Source organism: Salvelinus alpinus, chromosome 28 (genome assembly GCF_045679555.1).
Source record: "Salvelinus alpinus chromosome 28, SLU_Salpinus.1, whole genome shotgun sequence".
NCBI classification, from domain to species: domain Eukaryota; kingdom Metazoa; phylum Chordata; class Actinopteri; order Salmoniformes; family Salmonidae; genus Salvelinus; species Salvelinus alpinus.
The window spans coordinates 9920753-9942347 of record NC_092113.1 but is presented as its reverse complement, the minus strand read 5'-3'; the positions used below and the strand labels follow the sequence as shown (position 1 = coordinate 9942347).

At 43.6% G+C, this 21595-nt stretch overlaps 1 protein-coding gene across 1 annotated transcript in view; it reads left to right on the top strand.

The window, feature by feature from the left end:
* espn (espin) overlaps window positions 1-21595 on the top strand; it is a 114560-nt gene that overhangs the window by 26313 nt on the left and 66652 nt on the right. The window contains exons 3-6 of the mRNA XM_071371544.1: window positions 6991-7177; window positions 8265-8447; window positions 12554-12685; window positions 20111-20360. Of these exons, the coding sequence (XP_071227645.1) occupies window positions 6991-7177; window positions 8265-8447; window positions 12554-12685; window positions 20111-20360 (752 nt within the window). The remainder of the gene's footprint in view (window positions 1-6990; window positions 7178-8264; window positions 8448-12553; window positions 12686-20110; window positions 20361-21595) is intronic.

Here is a 21595-nt window from a genome sequence, read left to right as displayed (position 1 = left end):
TTGCCAGGGAATCTGACACTTGCTTTTTTGGCAACTGTTGAGTAAACTAGTCACCTTCAGTTCAAATCACATGATGAAATACTTCCTAAAAGAATGACCTCAACCATGGCCAAATATGACATTTGCTGCCTTTTTTGCTGAATAGTCCTCAGGGGCTAAATTATCGATTGTCCTGGATTAATAATAATGTTGTCACATATAGGACGTCCCCTGCTCATCGCTTGATTTGTCATGATAATCGTGCATTGGTTTTGTCGTGTAGAATCTAATTTGTGTGTGTGTGTGTGTGTGTGTGTGGACATGTGTGTGGTGTTTGTTGTGAGAGAGGTGTGTGTGTGTAATGTTATTGAATGTAGGTGCTAATCACTGTTGCACTACAGGAGCCGTGCCACAGAGAGAACATGGAGCCATATGGCCTTACGATTGTCATGGACACATGCCAAGGCATTAGCAACACTGAGTGCCCATGCAGGGTGTGATATTCAATCAAAGAACTGCTGTCTGTCAACATCAGTTAAATTGTGGTTAGGGTTGAGGAGAGGGTGGGAGATGGGGTTGAGGCAATAGGGTGGGAGATGGCATAAACAAAATTTTGTCAAAGTGGAAACAGGTTTTTAGAAATTGTTGCAAATTTATAAAAAAAAAATATAAACAGAAATACCTTATTTACTTAAGTATTCAGACCCTTTGCTATGAGACTCGAAATTGAACTCCGGTGCATCCTATTTCCATTGATAATCCTTCAGACGTTTCTACAACTTGATTGGAGTCCACCTATGGTCAATTCAATTTATTGGGCATGATTTGTAAATGCACACACCTGTCTTTACAAGGTCCCACAGTTGACAGTGCATGTCAGAGCAAAATCCAAGCCATAGAAGGAATTGTCTGTAGAGCTCAGAGACAGGATTGTGTCGAGGCACAGATCTGGGGAAGAGTACCAAAAAATGTCTGCAGCATTGAAGGTCCCCAAGAACACAGTGGCCTCCATCATTCTTAAGTGGAAGAGGTTTGGAATCACCAAGACTCTTCATAGAGCTGGCCACCCATTAAAAACAGAGAAATTGGGGGAGAAGGGCCTTAGTCAGGGATGTGAACCCGATCGAACATCTCTGGAGAGACCTGAAAATAGCTGTGCAGCAACGCTCCCCATCCAACCTGACGGAGCTTGAGAGGATCTGCAGACAAGAATGAGAGAAACTCCCCAAATACAGGTGTGCCAAGCTTATAGCGTCATACCCAAGAAGACTCGAAGCTGTAATTGCTGCCAAAGGTGCTTCAACAAAGTACTGAGTTAAGGGTCTGAATACTTATGTAAACGTGATATTGCAGTTTTCATAGTTAATACATGTGCAGAAAGTGCTAAAAACCTATTTTTGCTTTGTCATTATGGGGTATTGTGTGTAGATTGATGAGGGGGAAAAACGATTTAATGCATTTTAGAATAAGGCTGTAACGTAACAAAATGTAGAAGTCAAGGGGTCTGAATACTTTCCGAATGCACTGTATATGAAGAGCATGTTTGCAGAACATAGAGAGACAACAGTGTAATGTTTGAGCCTATAGCCTAACCAATAGATAAGCAATGGGAACATCCTGGTGGTTGCAAAGGAATAAAATATGATAGGGAACAGATAGCCAGCTGCCACTTAAGGCCTCATCAAGGCTGTCCAATGGGACTGTTCTGTTCACTTCAACATGCGGCACAGATCATTCACCTCTGCCATAAACCTATAGAAATAAGCTGATTTAAAATAGAAAATAAATGTATGGCTCGATCTCTAAGAGTGAGAGTGACAATAATGACCCCTAAATGGCTGAAGAGGTGGAGTCTGAGGGCTATAGGCTAGTGTTCTGGTGTTGGAGTTTGGGGCCTACCTACCAAGAACTCCAGTGTTGTCTAGGTGCAACCCAGACATGTGCGTAGCTCCTGAATCTTTAATTGGCCCCAGAGACGTGGCTGTGCCTGATAGCATTGCTCCATTCACTCCTGCCTCTTCCCTTCCCCCACCCCTCATGCTATTTACCGCTGCAGCCATGGTGACACACAGTAGCGAACCAGCGATAAGCTAATGAGGGAAAACAATACAGGCATGAAGAAGGGGACCGCTTTCTAGTCGTCTCTGGCATTGTTTAGCCGAGGCCTTTTGCTGTGGGGAGATAGCATTGTTATATCACGGTTTATTATACGACGTAGAACATAATGTTATCTTATGGATTTCAAAGGGTAATTGGCCTGTTTGACAGCTGTTACCTTAGCTCTCAGAAATCACAAGGGAGGCAACCCCTCACAAGGGAAGCATTTCTCCTTTATCATACGACACTGTTCCTTCATTTATTTTTATTGAGCACTAGTTAGCGGAATGTAAAAAGTTACATTCAGCATCATGGTTTAGTCCCCTATAGTTTCCCTTTCCTGTTGGTAGTAATCCGACTTAGTTAGCTGCACAGAATGTGGTAAGGATTGGATTTGTCTAGAGCACGTTATTACAGATGGATGGTTTCAAGGCCTTGGAAACCCACATGCTAAACATTTGCTCAATTTACAGTGCAGAAAAAAACATCAAAAGCCCTAGAATCCATTCCACAGATCACCTCTAAAGTTCTTTGATGATTGACTCCAAGGCAAGCCATTCATGTGCAACTGTTCTCACATTTGTACTTTTTGTTTTAAATTTTTACAAAGTTGAGTTAGGCTGACCATTCTAAAACTGTACGGTGAAATCGTCAACCTACATCACAGTTCTGACAGCACAACATACCGTGGGAAGTGTTCCATTGTTTAGCCTAATATTGTACTGTATTTGCACAAAACGGATTACTAAAGTTATACAACTGTTTTGTGAAATGGCTGTTTAGTTACGGTAACTTAGTTAGCTGTCAACTGTTTGTCTGGACAAGTAGTCAGTTGTCAGGCACTCCGCTGCAGCTATGAAGCGAAGCCAATTTTATTTTACCTTTATTTAACTAGGCAAGTCAGTTTAATTAAGAACAAATTCTTATTTACAATGACAGCCTAGGAACAGTGGGTTAACTGCCTTGTTTAGGGGCAGAACTACAGATATTTACCTTGTCGCTCAGGGATTTGATCTAGCGACGTTTTGGGTACTGGCCCAATGCTCTAACCACTAGGCTACCTGCCGGGGCGGCAGTGTGAGGTGTGTGAGCCTAGTGTAATGTGAGGTGTGATCCATAGTCAACATGCCAAGTACTCAGCTGTCAGCAGTGTGCTGCTCATTAGGCTATGTCTGTCTGTCTTTTGTGGTAGAAAATGGCGATAGGGATGCAGGACTGACGCAGATTAAGTTCCTAGACAATGGCCACCAAATGTATGGGCCTGGGCTCAAAGGGCTGAATCTGTGAATTGTACTTCCCTGTCATCCTGTGTCTTCACAAAGCTAACAGGATGACGTGCTGTGTCTCCGCTGATAGTGCTGCTGGAACATAAAAGACAGGCGACGAACTGGCAATAAACCTCAGCGAGATGGTTGCACAGACTCACAGAGAAAGCGAGAGAGAAGGAACATGTTATGCAATCAATTAGCGCAGATTAAGAGCTTTGCCAGGGCTTAATTGCAGCATGGGGTCAAAAGGGGTGGGGCGACTGCTGCCGACTGAGGGCCATAAAATCTACTTTTGAGACAATCTAGATGCCCAAGTGTTCATGGTGGGTGAACTTTCAGCAGCATCTCTCTCTCTGGGTCTAAAGTAGGGATAGGCAACCCTGTTCCTGGAGTGCTGCAGGTAGTGCAGGATTTTGTTCCAACTAGGCACCACATCTGACCAATTTAGCTAATTGATCAGTTCAATGATTGCCTAAATTCAACACACCTGGTCTTCCAGGTCGGTTAAATGAAAAACATGAAGTGCCTGCGGCACTCCAGGACCAGGGTTGCCTACACCTGCTTTAGACCCAGAGAGCGAGATGCTGCTGGAAGTTCACCCACCGTGACACTCGGGCAGAACGTCTCAAGTATATTTAGAGTGTAGGATTTGGATTAGCCTAATGCACTTCCACTTTTCCCACGTCCCTTTTCCATGCTATATTTTCTGCCTAGCCAATTATAGTAGATGGATATTTAGCGCAACTATGTTAGGGTCATTGTTAGGGTCAAAGGAGGCATAAGTTGAAGGTTAAAAGCTATTTTGGGGGGGGATTAGAATCTTTAACTTTCTAAGAATATATCTTGTTGAGTCTAGCAATGTATTGTTGTGTCTGGATTCATCCAAGTCTGTAAACCGCTATTGATGTTGTTTATCAAAAAACGAATATATACAGTCTCAACCAAAATTATTGGCGCTCTTGATAAAGATGAGCAAAAAACAATATAAAATGAATAATACAAATACTGAGCTATATTGTATGGAAATGGAAAAATGGAAAAATATTTTATGCTTTTACAATTACTCAGAAAAAGAGATTATGTTTAACAAGTAATAAAAAAAATCTCAAAGATAGGTGTCAAAATTATTGCCACCCCTGTTTTCAATACTCTGGCACCCTCCCCTTTTGAGGATAACTGCACTGAGCCTTCAAAAAAATGGGATTGGTGAACACATTGGGATGGATATAGACCATTACTCCATACAGAATTTTTCCATATCCTTTATCCTTTGGTCTGCGCTTATGGACTGCCCTCTTCAATTCAAACTAGAGGTTTTTGATGGGGTTCAAGTCCGGATACTGAGATGGCCATAGCAAAATTTTGATTTTTTTTTATGGCCAATTAACATTTCTTTGTGGATTTTGATGTGTGCTTGTCTTGCTGTAAGATTCCCTTGTGCCCAAGTTTCAGCCTCCTGGCAGAGGCAACCACGTTTTTGTCTAAAATGTCCTGTGAATTTTTTTGTTACTAACAACCTCATGCTAATCACATTAGCCTATGTTAGCTCAACCGTCCCGGGGGGACACTGATCCCGTAGATGTTAAACTGAGATGAATTTTAAAAAGTAGAATGTTAATGCGGATGTCATTTTGTTTGATTTTATTTCTAAGAATCTTTAGGTGTGCCAATACTTTTGACCCATCTTTTTGAGAAAAAAAGTATTGCTTAAACAAAATCGCTTTCCAAATGAATATAGTTTTCCAATTTTTTGGAGCATTCGATATAGCTCAGTATACATTTTTTTGTCATCTTTATCAATGGTGCCAAAAAATGTCTATATACTGTGAGGGTGCAGGTAACAGTAAGCTAGAAAAAAACAAAATAGTAACACCTAATAATTGTTCAGAATGTAAGTAATTTTAACTTTTTTGGTGGGGGGGTGTATGCTGGTTAAACTATGTCATTTCTTCAGTCCTCTGTAACACTATGGAGGAAACTTTTCTCGTCATGGGTCACTTAATTATTTAAACAAGAAAAGCCACTGAGAACGCAATAAGCTTTTATCAGGCAAGAAGCCTATTAGTGTGACAACATCAATTACTTTGCTAATAATGAAGATAAGATTGCCCTTTGTTACATACACTGAACGTGGAGGAAGGGAGAATGGTGTGTATTGTATCCAGTAATAGTGGAGGCAATTTGAAGTTGACAAGTTACAAACGAACAAAATTGCTCGTGTGCATGTTTTTGTTGAGGGTGTGTGGGACGGGGTATCATCTATTGTCACACTTTGTATTTCTACCCTCGCACAAAGACAAGCCTCTTTGTTAAGCCCTTTTGAAATCTACACCTGTACTCCTAAAGCAATTCCTTTAGTGGAGTACCTGAGTCTGTGTTGGCTAAAACTCAGTATTCACCCTTGTCATGAGGCATCTCATAAGAGCACATAGACACCTTGATGCAGTTTCTATCCAGTGTTAAGTGTATTTGAGGGGGTTTGTGTGTTGCGTCAATGTTTGCATGTTTAGTGTCAGCCCCTTTCCATAAACATACTGTATGTTGCGCACCCTCTCCAGACCCCGGGATGCAGGAGAGCTCCGGCCCACTTTAGTTACACTCATGAATTATGCAGCCATCTGCCTACTTCCTGATGATAGAACTGCAGATTAGGTCCCCTTCCTGTGGTGAAATATTTAAAGGGCACTTGTTTTTACCTGGAACCTCGCCCCAAATGCACCCCAAGGATGCCCCGTTGGTCACGCCTAAGATTTGGGGCTTTGTCATATTTTCAAGGAACAAAACAAAGGAAAGGAGGTGTTACTTAAGGTGTTACGTTTTGGATCCAGGAAACGTATACATCGTCCAAATATAGCTTTAGTAACAACCTCGACTCAGTCGAGTAAGTTGTTGGCTTGGGTTCTAACTGCTATTCCGTGAGGGGAAACTGGGTGCAATTGTGTTTGGTTTGAGGGGAGACACCCTTCCTCCTTTACCCCTCCCCCTCTTTACATCTCTTTTCCTCCCTCCCTTTGGCCTGTCACCACTTAGTGCCACCTGGTTAACCCTGAGATAGTGAGGAACAGAACCAGCAGGGTAGTAAGCCTCTTACTGGACTCATTGCCCGCTTGTCAGTCAGTGTCCAAATAAAGCAAGGCTGTATGGGATTTAGAGGGGAAGCACTTCACTTCACTCCTTGAACTCCCTCTGTGACTAGGAGATCTGGGGCAAGCAGAGGCATTGTCATTGGATGGGGCAAAGAATTCTCCACTGCCAAGTTGGCCTTTGGGGAACGGGGAGAACAGGGAGGGCGGAGTGTGGCTCCAGGGGGTGGAGTTGGCTCGATGTGCTAGTCAGAATACCTCCCCCAGTCATGGCTACTTGGACTGGAGCCTCATGGAAAGGATCCTTAAGGTGGCATCTCGGACCGAGCTTATTCCAAGGGCTGTTATGAAGTTATGTTGACCTGTCAGTGATTAGATTAGTTTGGGTACAAAGAAAACCTCCTAGAATAACATTACTGCCCAATGTTAGCAACCGGATGCATGTTTATACACTCTTCTTGGTTAACCCAAAGTAGTTATGTTGTTCAAGAATCACAATGTAATAACATGGTAATTAATTAAATAAAGCTGAATACAGGTCTATTTTTTAAATTCTCTTTTAGTGTTGTCAATTCCCAAACAAAGAATGGTGCCACACCCCTATACCTGGCCTGCCAGGAAGGTCACCTGGAGGTTGTCCAATACCTGGTGAAAGACTGTGTGGCGGAGCCAGGCATCAGAGCCAATGACGGGATGACACCTCTGCACGCCGCCGCCCAAATGGGCCATAACACTGTCATCGTCTGGCTGGTAGGTCAATGGTCCCCACTTCATGCTGTCTTTTGTTATTTCTTCTACTGTTTGTTGTACTATTTTATTGTATATTTTGGTCCTAGACAAGCGCCAAATAAATCCAATGTGGGTGTACATTAATATCCAGAAACCATAAAGAGCCTAATTCATGGCAATAAAATGCTAATGATATGAAATGTTATTAGCAACACCAGACAACTGCAATATGCAAATGAAATACTAATATTCTTAAAGCAAAGCAATGCATTATGGTGGAAAACAAGCTATAGCTAAAGGTTAAAACTAATGTTCTAGAAGGCTAGCAGGAATGTCCTACTGGAATACACCAGCGTCACCAATAGGGGCTCACTTGCAGGCTAACATGTGGTAGCGTAGCACACATATGTGGCAAGCAACAAAAAATATAATAATGTTGGCAAGCAAGATTTATTGTATATTTATTGTATAACAGAAATTGCGTAAAACTGCTAGTCCAATGATTGTGCTTGAAATGTGCTCTTCAGTACATAGGCATAAATAACCAATATAGTTGTATAGTTCTTGCATTTGTAATACTCTAATTGTATGGGTAATGAATGTTACAAAGGGGAAAAAGCAGCTCCAGCTAGGAAACTTAGCTGACGCCAATTAGCAAACTTAGCTAACGGCAGCATGCTAACAAAATGTCACCATTCAAACTCATCTTCCCTGGAACAATAGTTCAAAAGTTATTAACTTACTTTTTTTCATGAACACGTTGGACTGGTTTCTTTGGTTGGGTTTGAGAACATTTAGGTGAGCTGTCTGAAGGTGTTTCCAGGAAAGACACTGAAGAGAGACTCAGGGAATTAAGAACAGTGGGCCTATTACTGTATAATTTCAGAAACCGATTGGTTTGTTCCCCCTGCAATAGCGGACATCGGAAGTTACTCACGTAAACGCGGTTCTAATGAACTAAGCTCCGCATTCAGTTGACACATTTTTTGTTTAATTTTCTAAATCCACCGTGGGCTGCTTCTATAGTAATTGGCTGGTGTGCTGGATCTGGCCCGCGGCCCGTAGTTTGCCCCTGTCTGGTTTAACCTCTACTGTTGTCCCATTGCAGGTGAGTTTCACAGAGATCAGCCTGTCCGACCGGGATGGTGACGGTGCCACGGCTATGCACTTTGCCGCCAGCCGTGGTCACGCCAAGGTGCTCAGTTGGCTGCTGCTGCACGGCGGCGAGATCATCACCGACAGCTGGGGCGGAACGCCGCTACACGACGCCGCCGAGAACGGGGAGCTGGAGGTGTGTGTGTTTGTGTGTTGGTTGCCAGTTTTTAATGCGCTACCGTATAGATGGCGCAGCCGATGGCTGCTGTTTTATTGGCTCTTAACCAACCGTTTTTTAGCATTGTTTGTAACTTATTTTGTACATCTTATGACCGAAAAGAGCGTCTGGACATCAGAACAGCGATTACTCACCTCGAATTGGACATTTAAAAAAAAAAATGAGTTGGACGGGAAGGATATACTCCAAACACCCGAACAGGCCCTCATCCCCGTCATTCGCTGGAGAAATAAACTGAGATTTCGCGGAAAGAGTGTCTAATCTGCCTTTGCCATCCATACTGTTAGCTAACGTTCAATCGCTGGGAAATAAATGGGACGAACTGAAAGCACGCATACCACCACAGACCAATGCTGGCACTAAAACCGCACTCAATGAGCCTTAAGCAAACAGGAAAACGCTCATCCAGAGGTGGCGCACCTAGTGGCCGGGAACTTTAATGCAGGGAAATTTAAATCAGTTTTACCTAATTTCTATCAGCATGATAAATGTGCAACCAGAGGGGAAAAAACTCTAGACCACCTTTACACCACACATAGAGACGTGTACAAAGCTCTCCCTCACCCTCCATTTGGCAAATCTGACCGTAATTCTATCCTTCTGATTTCTGCTTACAAGAACAAATTAAAGCAGGAAGCACCAGTAACTCGGTCTATTAAAAAAGTGGTCAGATGAAGCAGATTCTTAACTACAGGACTGTTTTGCTAGCACAGACTGGAATATGTTCCAGGATTCTGCCGATGGCATTGAGGAGTACACCACATCAGTCACTGGCTTCATCAATAAGTGCATCGATGACGTCATCCCCACAGTGACTGTATGTACATACCCCAACCAGAAGCCATGGATTACAGGCAACATTCGCACTGAGCTAAAGGGTAGAGCTGCCGCTTTCAAGGAGCGGGACTCTAACCCAGAAGCTTATAAGAAATCCCGCTATGCCCTCCAACGAACCCTCAAACAGGCAAAGCGTCAATACAGGACTAAGATCAAATCGTACTACACTGGCTCTGACACTCGTCAGATGTGGCAGGGCTTGCAAACTATTACATACTACAAAGTGAAGCACAGCCGAGAGCTGCTCAGTGACACGAGCCTACCAGACGAGCTAACTAACTTCTATACTCGCTTTGAGGCAAGTAACACTGAAACATGCATGAGAGCATCAGCTGTTCCGGACGACTGTGTGATCACGCTCTCCGGCAGCCGATGTGAGTAAGACCTTTAAACAGGTCAACATTCACAGGGCCGCAGGGCCAGACGGATTACGAAGACTTGTACTCCGAGCATGCGCTGACCAACTGGCAAGTGTCTTCACTGACATTGTCAACCTGAGTCTGTAATACCAACATGTTTCAAGCAGACCACCATAGTCCCTGTGCCCAAGAACACTAAGGTAACCTGCTAAATGACTACCGACCCGTAGCACTCACGTCTGTAGCCATGAAATGCTTTGAAAGGCTGGTCATGGCTCACATTAACACCATTATACCAGAAACCCTCGACCCACTCCAATTTGCATACCGCCCCAACAGATCCACAGATGATGCAATCTCTATTGCACTCCACACTGCCCTTTCCCACCTGGACAAAAGGAACACCTATGTGAGAATGCTATTCATTGACTACAGCTCAGCGTTCAACACCATTGTGCCCTCAAAGCTCATCACTAAGCTAAGGACCCTGGGACTAAACACCTCCCTCTGCAACTAGGTCCTGGACTTCCTGGACTTCCTACCCCAGGTGCTAGGGTAGGTAACAACACATCTGCCACGCTGATCCTCAACACTGGGGCCCTTCAGGGGTGCGTGCTCAGTCCCCTCCTGTATTCCCTGTTCACTCATGACTGCATGGCCAGGCACGACTCCAACACCATCATTAAGTTTGCCGATGACACAACAGTGGTAGGCCTGATCACTGACAACAATGAGGCAGCCTATAGGGAGGAGGTCAGAGACCTGACCGTGTGGTGCAAGGACAACAACCTGTCCCTCAACGTGATCAAGACAAAGGAGATGATTGTGAACGACAGGAAAAGGAGGATCGAGCACGCCCCCATTCTCATCGACGGGGCTGTAGTGGAGCAGGTTGAGATCTTCAAGTTCCTTGGTGTTCACATCACCAACAAACTAACATGGTCCAAGCACACCAAGACAGTCGTGAAGAGGGCACAATATAACCTATTTCCCCTCAGGAGACTGAAAGACTTGGCATGGGTCCTCAGATCCTCAAAAGGTTTTACAGCTGCACCATCAAGAGCATTCTGACGGGTTGCATCACTGCCTGGTATGGCAGCTGCTCGGCCTCCGACCGCAAGGCACTACAGAGGGTAGTGTGTACGGCATAGTCACTTTAATAACTCTACCTACATGTACATATTACCTAATTTACCTTGACACCGGTGCCCCCGCACATTGGCTCTGTACCGGTACTCCCTGTATATAGCCCTGCTATTGTTATTTACTGCTGCTCTTTAATTATTTGTTATTCTTATCTCATACTTTTTTTTCGTAAAAAAAAAAACTGCATTGTTGGTTAAGGGCTTGTAAGTAAGCATTTCCCTGTAAGGTCTACTACACCTGTTGTATTCTGCGCATGTGACAAATAATATGTTATATGTATATAGGGAGTTGGTAGGTAGTGGATGACATTTGTCCACAGAACAGTCTAGGATACTGGGGCCGGTTGCACCAATTGGTCGTAAAAAAAGTTGATCTTAAATGCGTAGCTACGTCCGACTTTGTGACCCGAATTTATACCTGTTGCACTAACCAAAAATAAGGCTAGTCGTAGCTGTCCAGCATAAACAATGCACATTCATGAGATTTGATGCTTCATTATGATGGTTTCTAGGCAGCGTCCATTACTAGGCTGTTACCAGCCTAGCCTAGCTAAGTTGAGGTGGGTGCTCATGATCATCTTGTGTAGTTTGCACATCTCAACAAGTGGATTTTTTTAAATCTTTACTTGCATGGTAGCCTACTCGAGCAAAAGCCCATGACTTGCCTAATCAATTAATTGATCTCTGACTGGGCAAATAAGTGGAGGTGATAGCACATCTATTGGTTGGCTCATCTATCACTGATCAGAAACAAATATTTAGCATGCTAATGTAGCCTAAATCAAGTGTAGGCTATTATTTACTATTGACTCACACATATGCAACTCCAACAGCCCGCAGAGGTTGTGAAATATGAACCCGAGACTCGCATGCCTTTGAAAATATAGATTGCTATACATTTTTATGCGTTTCATGAGGATCGGCCCAATTTCACACCCTACGCCTGCTCCCTACTAGGCGTTGAATTGACGCCCAGGTGGTGCAACGGGTATATTAACGGAAGTATCGTTACGACCCGCTTACTGGTGCAACCGGCAACTGAAGTCTATGATGCTGCTGATGTCACACTTGTAGCAGAGGACTGGCAGGATCTGTAGGAGGGAACAAGACAATGGGTCAATGGGTTTAGACACCATATAGGGCTGTGAAGCATGCGTGCGCTTACACAGTATACTCCCATTAGAGATCGCAATCTGCAGCGGTTGACATTAGCTGGTTGACTCGTACGTGTTGTGGTGTTTGTTTGGCCGATGAGGGTAATGCCCATATCAGCTTACAACCATTAGCAGGCCCAGGAAGATCTACTGTATGTCTTTTTTTCAAAGGTATTTTTGAAGAGTTCAAGTATTTGAAAGATGGGGAAGATAGGGGGAGGGTGAGTCAAAGGGCAGTGGGCCATACTGTATGTGACAAGAGGGGGTAGGAAGGGAGAGAGGCTAGTCAAGACACCAAGGGGGATGGGAATAACAAACAGGTAACTTCATACAAGTCCAGAAACTAGCCAAGTGAGAGCGGCAAGTTGAGATTATCTCCCTTCCTTAGGTTAGACGCCTCACAGCTGTTGTGAGAACTCTCTTTACAACATCCCACACAGTTCTTTTTGTGACTAGCTGACCTCTCTGTCTTTGTCTCTCTCATTGTCTCTTTCTTCCTCTGTCTTTTTTTTCCTGTTTCTGTCTCACTCTCCTTCTCCCTACTCTCGCTCTCTCTTTCTCTCTCTCAGTGCTGTCAGATCCTGGTGGTGAACGGCGTGGACCTGGGCATACGGGACCAGGACGGCTTCTCCGCGGCCGACCTGGCAGAGTACAACGGGCACGCCCAATGTGCCAAGTACCTGCGCAATGTGGAGAACATGGTGAGAGACACAGGATGTATTCATTAGGACACACAGTAGCAAAAGGAGAAAGAGCGGGACAGAGATGGAAATGGAGGAGGGGGAGGGGGAGGAGTGAGACGTGAGACGTGTTTCCCACAAACCTTGGGGAGTCTCAGAAGTGTTTATTTTTTCTCATGCCACCCACAAGGGCCATGCCAGGCAGAGAAGGTAAATAGCAGTAATTGTCATTAGTGGAGAGACCGGTGTCAGTCGGGGGACATGCTGGGTCCTGTGGCTACAGTTCCCACATTCACAATGTTTTGTGTCATCACAGGCTCCATGTGAAAGGAGTTCACGTGGTGTGTTATGGGAAAGCAATAAGAGGGCATGAGCCCTAGTTTAGAAGAGGGGAGAGTACGATCACCACTACAAGGCTAGTTGGGTTCTCGCCACTGTCTGTGGGATGTTGACATTTTTAGGCCGTTTTCATTTGTTCCAAGATTTTGTTTTGAACACCGGCTCTTTCCATGGCATAGACCGTACAGGTGACGCCGGCTGAAGGCTATGATCCCTTATTAACACCATTTGTTTGATCCATTTCAGTCAGTGTACACTGCATTCTGAATGTATTCAGCCCCCTTCACTTTTTCCACATTTTGTTACGGTACAGCTTTATTTTAAAATGTATTTAAATTGTCCCCCCCCCCCCACCATCATCATTCTACACAGAATACCCCATATTGAGAAAGCAAAAACAGGTTTAGATTTGTTTGCAAATGTATTAAAAAAAATACATTCACATAAGTATTCAGACCCTTTATTCAGTACTTTGTTGAAGCACCATTGGCAGCGATTACAGCCTCGACTCCTCTTGGGTATGATGCTACAAGCTTGGCACACCTGTATTTAGGGAGTTCCTCCCATTCTTCTCTGCAGATCCTCTCAAGCTCTGCCAGGTTGAATGGGGAGCGTCTCTGCACCGCTATTTTCCGGTCTCTCCAGCGATGTTCGATCGGGTTCAAGTCCGGGCTCTGGCTGGGCCACTCAAGGACATTCAGAGACTTGTGCCGAAGTCTCTGCTGTGTTGTTTTGGCTGTGTGGTTAGGGTCGTTGTCCTGTTGGAAGTTGAAACTTCGCCCCAGTCTGAGGTCCTGAGCGCGCTGGAGCAGGTTTTTATCAAGGATCTCTGTACTTTGCTCCGTCATCTTTCCCTCGATCTTGACTAGTCTCCCAGTCCCTGCCGCTGAAAAACATATCCACTGCATTATGCTGCCACAGCCATGCTTCACTGTAGGGATGGTATTGGCCAGGTGATGAGCGGCCCCTGGTTTCCTCCAGACATGACGCTTGGCATTCAGGCCAGAAAGTTCAATCTTGGTTTCATCAGACCAGAGAATCTTCTTTCTCATTGTCTGAGAGTACTTTAGGTGCATTTTGGCAAACTCCAAGCAGATGTCATGTGCCTTTTACTGAGGAGTGGCTTCCATCTGGCAACTCTACCATAAAGGCCTGATTGGTGGAGTGCTGCAGAGATGGTTGTCCTTCTGGAAGGTTCTCCCATCTCCACAGAGGAAGAGATTGAGCTCTATCATAGTTACCATCGGGTTCTTGGTCACCTCCCTGACCAAGGCCCTTCTCCCCGATTGCTCAGTTTGGCCGGGCGGCCAGCTTAAGGAAGAGTCTTGGTGGTTCCAAACTCCTTCCATTTAAGAATGATGGAGGCCACTGTGTTCTTGGGGACCTTCAATGCTGCAGACATTTTTTGGTACCCTTCCCCAGATCCGTGCCTTGACACAATCCTGTCTCGGCGCTCTACAGACAATTCCTTCGACCTCATGGTTTGGTTTTTGCTCTGACATGCACTGTCAACTGTGGGACCTTATATAGACAGGTGTGTGCCTTTCCAAATCATGCCCAATCAATTGAATTTACCACAGGTGGATTCCAATCAAGTTGTAGATACATCTCAAAGATGATCAATGGAAACAGGATGCACCTGAGCTCAATTTCGAGACACATATGGAATCATGTAGTAACCAAAAAACTGTTAAACAAATAAAAATATATTTTATATTTGAGATTCTTCACAGTAGCCACCCTTTGCCTTGATGACAGCTTTGCACACTCTTGGCATTCTCTCATCCAGCTTCATGAGGTAGTCATCTGGAATGCATTTGAATTAACAGTTGTGCCTTGTTAAAAGTTAATTTGTGGAATTTCTTTCCTCCTTAATTAATTTGAGCCAATCATTTGTAGGGTTGGTATACAGAAGATAGTCCTATTTCGTAAAAGACCAAGTCCATATTACGGCAAGAACAGCTCAAATAAGCAAAGAGAAATGACAGTCCATAATTACTTTAAGACATGAAGGTCAGTCAATACAGAACATTTCAAGAACTTTGAAAATTTCCCCAAGTGCAGTCGCAAAAACCCATCAAGCACTAAGATGAAACTGGCTCTCATGAGGACCACTACAGGAAAGGAAGACTGCACCTCAGATTGCACCCCAAATTTATGCTCCATAGAGTTCAAGTAACAGACACTTCTCAACATCAACTGTTCAGAGGAGAATGCGTGAAATTATTATTATTATTATTTCACCTTTATTTAACCAGGTAGGCCAGTATAGAACAAGTTCTCATTTACAACTGCGACCTGGCCAAGATAAAGCAAAGCAGTGCGACACAAACAACAACACAGAGTTACACATGAGATAAACAAACATACGGTTAATAGCACAATAGAAAAGCGTATATACAGTGTGCGCAAATGTAGTACGATTAGGGAGGTAAAGCAATAAATAGGCCATAGTGGCGACATAATTACAATTTAGCAATTAAACACTGGAGTGATAGATGTGCAGAAGATGAATGTGCAAGTAGAGATACTGGGGTGGAAAGGAGCATAAAAATTAATAACAATATGGGGATGAGGTAGTTGGGTGGGCTATTTACAGATGGGCTATGTACAGGTGCAATGATCGGTAAGCTGCTCTAACAGCTGATGCTTAAAGTTAGTAAGGGAGATAGAAGTCTCCAGCTTCAGTGATTTTTGCAATTCGATCCAGTCACTGGCAGCAGAGAACTTGAAGGAAAGGCGGCCAAAGGAGGAGTTGGCTTTGGGGGTGACCAGTGAAATATACCTGCTGGAGCGCGTGTTACGGGTGGGTGCTGCTATGGTGACCAGTGAGCTTAGATAAGGCGGGGCTTTACCTAGCAAAGACTTATAGATGACCTGGAGCCAGTGGGTTTGGCGACGGATATGAAGCGAGGGCCAGCCAACGAGAGCATACAGGTTGCAGTGGCAGGTATTACAGTTGAAGGCAGAAGTTTACATACACTTAGGTTGGAGTCATTAAAACTTGTTTTTCAACCATTCCACAAATGTCTTGTTAACAAACTATAGATTTGGCAAGTCGGTTAGGACATCTACTTTGTGCATGACACAAGTAATTTTTCTAACAATTGTTTACAGACAGATTATTTCACTTATAACTCACTGTACCACAATTCCAGTAGGTCAGAAGTTTACATACACTAAGTTGACTGTGCCTTTAAACAGCTTGGAAAATTCCAGAAAATGATGTCATGGCTTTAGAAGCTTCTGATAGGCTAATTGACATCATTTGAGTACCTGTGGATGTATTTCAAGGCCTACCTTCAAACTCAGTACCTCTTTGCTTGACATCATGGGAAAATAAAAATAAATCAGCCAAGACCTCAGAAAAAAAATTGTAGACCTCCACAAGTCTGGTTCATCCTTGGGAGCAATTTCCAAACGCCTGAATGTACCACATTCATCTGTACAAACAATAGTACGCAAGTATAAACACCATGGGACCACGCAGCTGTCATACCGCTCAGGAAGGAGACGCGTTCCTTCTCCTAGAGATGAACGTACTTTGGTGCGCAAATCAATCCCAGAACAGCAGCAAAGGACCTTGTGAAGTTGCTGGAGGAAACGGGTACAAAAGTATCTATATCCACAGTAAAACGAGTCCTATATCGACATAACCTGAAAGGCCGCTCAGCAAGGAAGAAGCCACTGCTCCAAAACCGCCATAAAAAAAGCCAGACTACGGTTTGCAACTGCACCTGGGAACAAAGATTGTACTTTTTGGAGAAATATCCTCTGGTCTGATGAAACACCTTCTAACCCCCCCCCTTAAAAGAGTTAGATGCACTATTGTAAAGTGGTTGTTCCACTGGATATCATAAGGTGAATGCACCAATTTGTAAGTCGCTCTGGATAAGAGCGTCTGCTAAATGACTTAAATGTAAATGTAAACAAATATAGAACTGTTTGGCCATAATGACCATCTTTATGTTTGGCGGAAAAAGGGGGAGGCTTGCAAGGCGAAGAACACCATCCCAACCGTGAAGCACGGGGGTGGCAGCATCATGTTGTGGGGGTGCTTTGCTGCAGGAGGGCCTGGTGCATTTCACAAAATTGATGGCATCGTGAGGGAGGAAAATGATGTGGATATATTGAAGCAACATCTCAAGACATCAGTCAGGAAGTTAAAGCTTGGTTGCAAATGGGTCTTCCAACTGGACAATGACCCCAAGCATACTTACAAAGTTGTGGCAAAATGGCTTAAGGACAACAAAGTCAAGGTATTGGAGTGGCCATCACAAAGCCCTGACCTCAATCCCATAGAAAATTGTGGGCAGAACTGAAAAAGTGTGTGCGAGCAAGGAGGCCTACAAACCTGACTCAGTTACACCAGCTCTGTCAAGAGGAATGGGCCAAAATTCACCCAACTTATTGTGGGAAGCTTGTGGAAGGCTACCCGAAACGTTTCACCCAAGTTAAACAATTTAATGCAATACTACCAAATGCTAATTGAGTGTAGGTAAACTTCTGATCCACTGGGAATGTGATGAAAGAAAGAAAAGCTGAAATAAATAATTCTCTACTATTTTTCTGACATTTCACATTCTTAATATAAAGTGGTGATCCTAATTGACCTAAGACAGGGAATTTTTACTAGGATTAAATGTCAGGAATTGTGAATCTGACTTTAAATGTATTTGGCTAAGGTGTATGTAAACTTCCCGACTTCATCTGTGTATGTGTCACGTTCTTCGTAGTGAGGAGACCAAGGTGCAGCGTGGGATGCATACATACTTCTTTATTTCAAAGAACGAACACTAAACAAACTAACAAAATAACAAACGAACCGTGAAGCTATACAAAAATGAGTGCTGACAGGCAACTACACATAGACAACTACCCACACCTACAGGTGGGAAAAGGCAACCGAAGTATGGTTCTCAATCAGAGACAACGATAGACAGCTGCCTCTGATTGAGAACCACACCCGGCCAAACACACAGAATTACAAACCATAGAAAAAGGAACATAGAATGCCCACCCAAATCACACCCTGACCAAACCAAAATAGAGACATAAAAAGCTCTCTACGGTCAGGGCGTGACAGTATGGGGCTTTGGTGAGAAAACGGATGGCACTGTTATAGACTGCATCCAATTTGCTGAGTAGAGTGTTGGAGGCTATTTTGTAAATTACATCGCCGAATTCAAGGATCGGTAGGATAGTCAGTTTTACAAGGGTATGTTTGGCAGCATGAGTGAAGGATACTTTGTTGCGAATTGTTGTGAATCAGGGCTTCATGGTCTAATTGCTGCAAAGAAACCACTACTAAAGGACACCATTAAGAAGAAGAGACTTGCTATGGCCAGGAAACATGAACAATGGACATTAGAACGATAGAAATCTGTCCTTTGGTCTGATGAGTCCAAATTTGAGATTTTTGGTTCCAACCGCCGTGTCTTTGTGAGATGTAGAGTAGGTGAACGGATGATCTCCGCATGTGTGGTTCCCACCATGAATCATGGAAGAGGAGGTGTGATGTTTGGGGGTGCTTTGCTGTTGACACTGCTGGTGATTTATTTAGAATTCGAGGCACACTTAACCAGCATGGCTACCACAGCATTCTCCAATGATACGCCATCCCATCTTGTTTGCGCTTAGTGGGACTATCATTTGTTTTTCAACAGGACAATGACCCAACACACCTCCAGGCTGTGTAAGAGCTATTTGACCAATAAGGAGAGTGATGGAGTGCTGTATCAAATGACCTGGCCTCCACAATCACCCGATCTCAACCCAATTGAGATGGTTTGGGATGAGTTGAACATCAGAGTGAAGGAAAAGCAGCCAACAAGTGCGCAGCATACTCCTTCAAGACTGTTGGGGAAATCATTCCAGTTGAAGCTGGTTGAGAGAATACCAAGAGTGTGCAAAGCTGTCATCAAGGCAAAGGATGGCTTCTTTGAAGAATCTAAAATATATTTTGATTTAAGACTTTTTTTTGGTTACTACATGATTCCATATGTGTTATTTCATAGTTTTGATGTCTTCACTATTATTCTACAATGTAGAAAAATGTAAAAATAAATGTAAAAATAAAGACAAACCTTTGAGTAAGTGAGTCCAAACTTTTGACTGGTACTGTATATATACAGTCAAAAGTTTGGTTACACCTACTAATTCCAGGTTTTTCTTTATTTTTACAAATTTCTACATTTAAGAATAATAATGATCTAGGATCATGTCACCCTTGTCCTTGTAATCATATTCATTATTATACAAATGCCGATACTGATCTTGGATTGGTACTCCTACTCTGACTGAGATGCTTTACACATAGGAGCTGCAGTCCAAGATATGTGCATGCTGCATAGCCAACTCCTTGTCATGTCAAACATTGACAAACATAGTAGTTGGCTTAACAACAGATCTGGGACCAGGGTAAAGCTTCACTGGGTTCCTGGATCAACTAGTGAGAGCAGAAATGGGTTGATTGATTGCACAGCTCATCAAACACAGCAGGCACATCCACCTGCAGCCCTCCGACACCTCCTCAATGAACTGTAGTACCTAACTGATTGTCATTCAATGTCACCTCAACCATACCTTGGCGTTGAGGTGACAGATTACGGACAGTCAGTGCGGTCGAGACTTTTAAAGTGGCAGTCTCAAGCTGCATTAGATTCTAAATTGTGTGGCTCGTGCCAGCTAGAAGTCAGCACCTAAAGATGATCATCTGTAATTTGTTGTGGTGTTGTTGTGACTACTGACCTGGGGCCTGTTAATTAAGGAGTGTTAAAGACCCTGTACACACTCTGGTTGTTAAACACATTTGACACAACGTTTGGTTGTTATACAACTGATACTGATATTGAAGATGTGCACAAAAATGTTTGCACAACCATTGTACGGTGTTTCCAGAAGGCTTTGTGTAATTATTTTTGATATATAACATTCGAAACGTTGAACGTGACCTCACTGAACACCAGTTACTTCAAGACAAGCAAGCACACACATTTTCTTCAGGAAATGTTCATTTTCAGTCCCATGCTAGGTTAGCGGTGCTGTACCCCAGGTTCTTGGTTGACCATGTTTCGTTAACCCCTCATTGTGGTTGTCTTTCTCCAGAGTGTGGAGCACCGCGTGCTTTCCAGAGACCCATCGGCTGACCTGGAGTACAACAAACAGCCTGACTCAGGTTTGTCGTCCCCCAACAACACCATGCCCCCGGCGGGGTCGGGGCAGGCCCAGCAACCCGCCCCCTTCGACATGGGCTCGCCCTCCAGCACTCTGTCCAATTACGACTCGGCCAACTCCAGTCAGTCCAGCACAGGAGGGAAAAGGAGCGGCTCGCCCCCATCGTCGCGAGCCCCGGCTGGTCAGTCACAAACACACGCTTTGTCACACATGGAGGCACTTAAACATGCCAAAACACATGCGCGCACATAAACACACACGCATGCACGTGCACACACAAACACTTGCACTATTTAAAGTCACTTCCTGAAGTTGAACCCTGATGAAGATAATAGTTCAGATTTCACAGGGAGAAAAAGTCTATGTCATGCTATGGCAAGGCAATTGTGCCAAATACACCATTGAATACACTATTGAATACACTCTTTGTATGATTTTATGTGCTTTAGCCAACTTTAGAGTGTGTGTGTCCCCCCCAAACATGACATGACATATTTGCTTGGGTAATGCACCCTGCACTCTATTATCATAACAATGGTGGGAACTTCAACCGCTCATCTGACTGGAACAAATTCCATGTAACAGTTTGCATTCCTTTTGTGTGGTGTCACGGCAGCGCTTTATACAAGTAGTACCCTCTAGTGGCAGATAGGATAAATAATCTGTCTGTGAATCAACCAAATTCCAAAACCCTGCACGCTCTCCAGAACAAGGGTCTGCAAATGCAATCCCGGAGAGCTATTGGGGGTGCAGGCTTTTGTTCTACCCCTGCACACCTGTTTTTAAATAATGAAGGTTCAGACTGAAGACTGATTAGTTGATTGTTTGAAAAACGTAGGTCATAACATAATAATAGAATGGATTATTTAGCGCTTTTCCAGGTGCTTAAAGCACTTTACATATTATGTAGATGAAACTTGCATCATCTATATTGTGTAATACCCCACCTGGGTGATGCTACAGTGCCTTGAAAAAGTATTCATCCCCCCTTGGCGTTTTTCCTATTTTGATGCATTACAACCTGTAATTTAATTGGATTTTTATTTTTATTTCATGAAATGGACATACACAAAATAGTCCAAATTGGTGCAGTGAAATGAAAAAAATAACTTGTTTCAAAATATTCTAAAAAATTTTACGGAAAAGTGGTGTGTGCATATGTATTCACCCCCTTTGCTATGAAGCCCCTAGATAAGATCTGGTGCAACCAATTACCATCAGAAGTCACATTATTAGTTAAATAAAGTCCACCTGTGTGCAATCTAAGTGTCACATGATCTGTCACATGATCTCAGTATATATACACTTGTTCTGAAAGGCCCTAGAGTCTGCAACACCACCAAGCAAGTGGCACCATAAAGACCAAGGAGCTCTCCAAACAGGTCAGGAACAACGTTGTGGAGAAGTACAGATCAA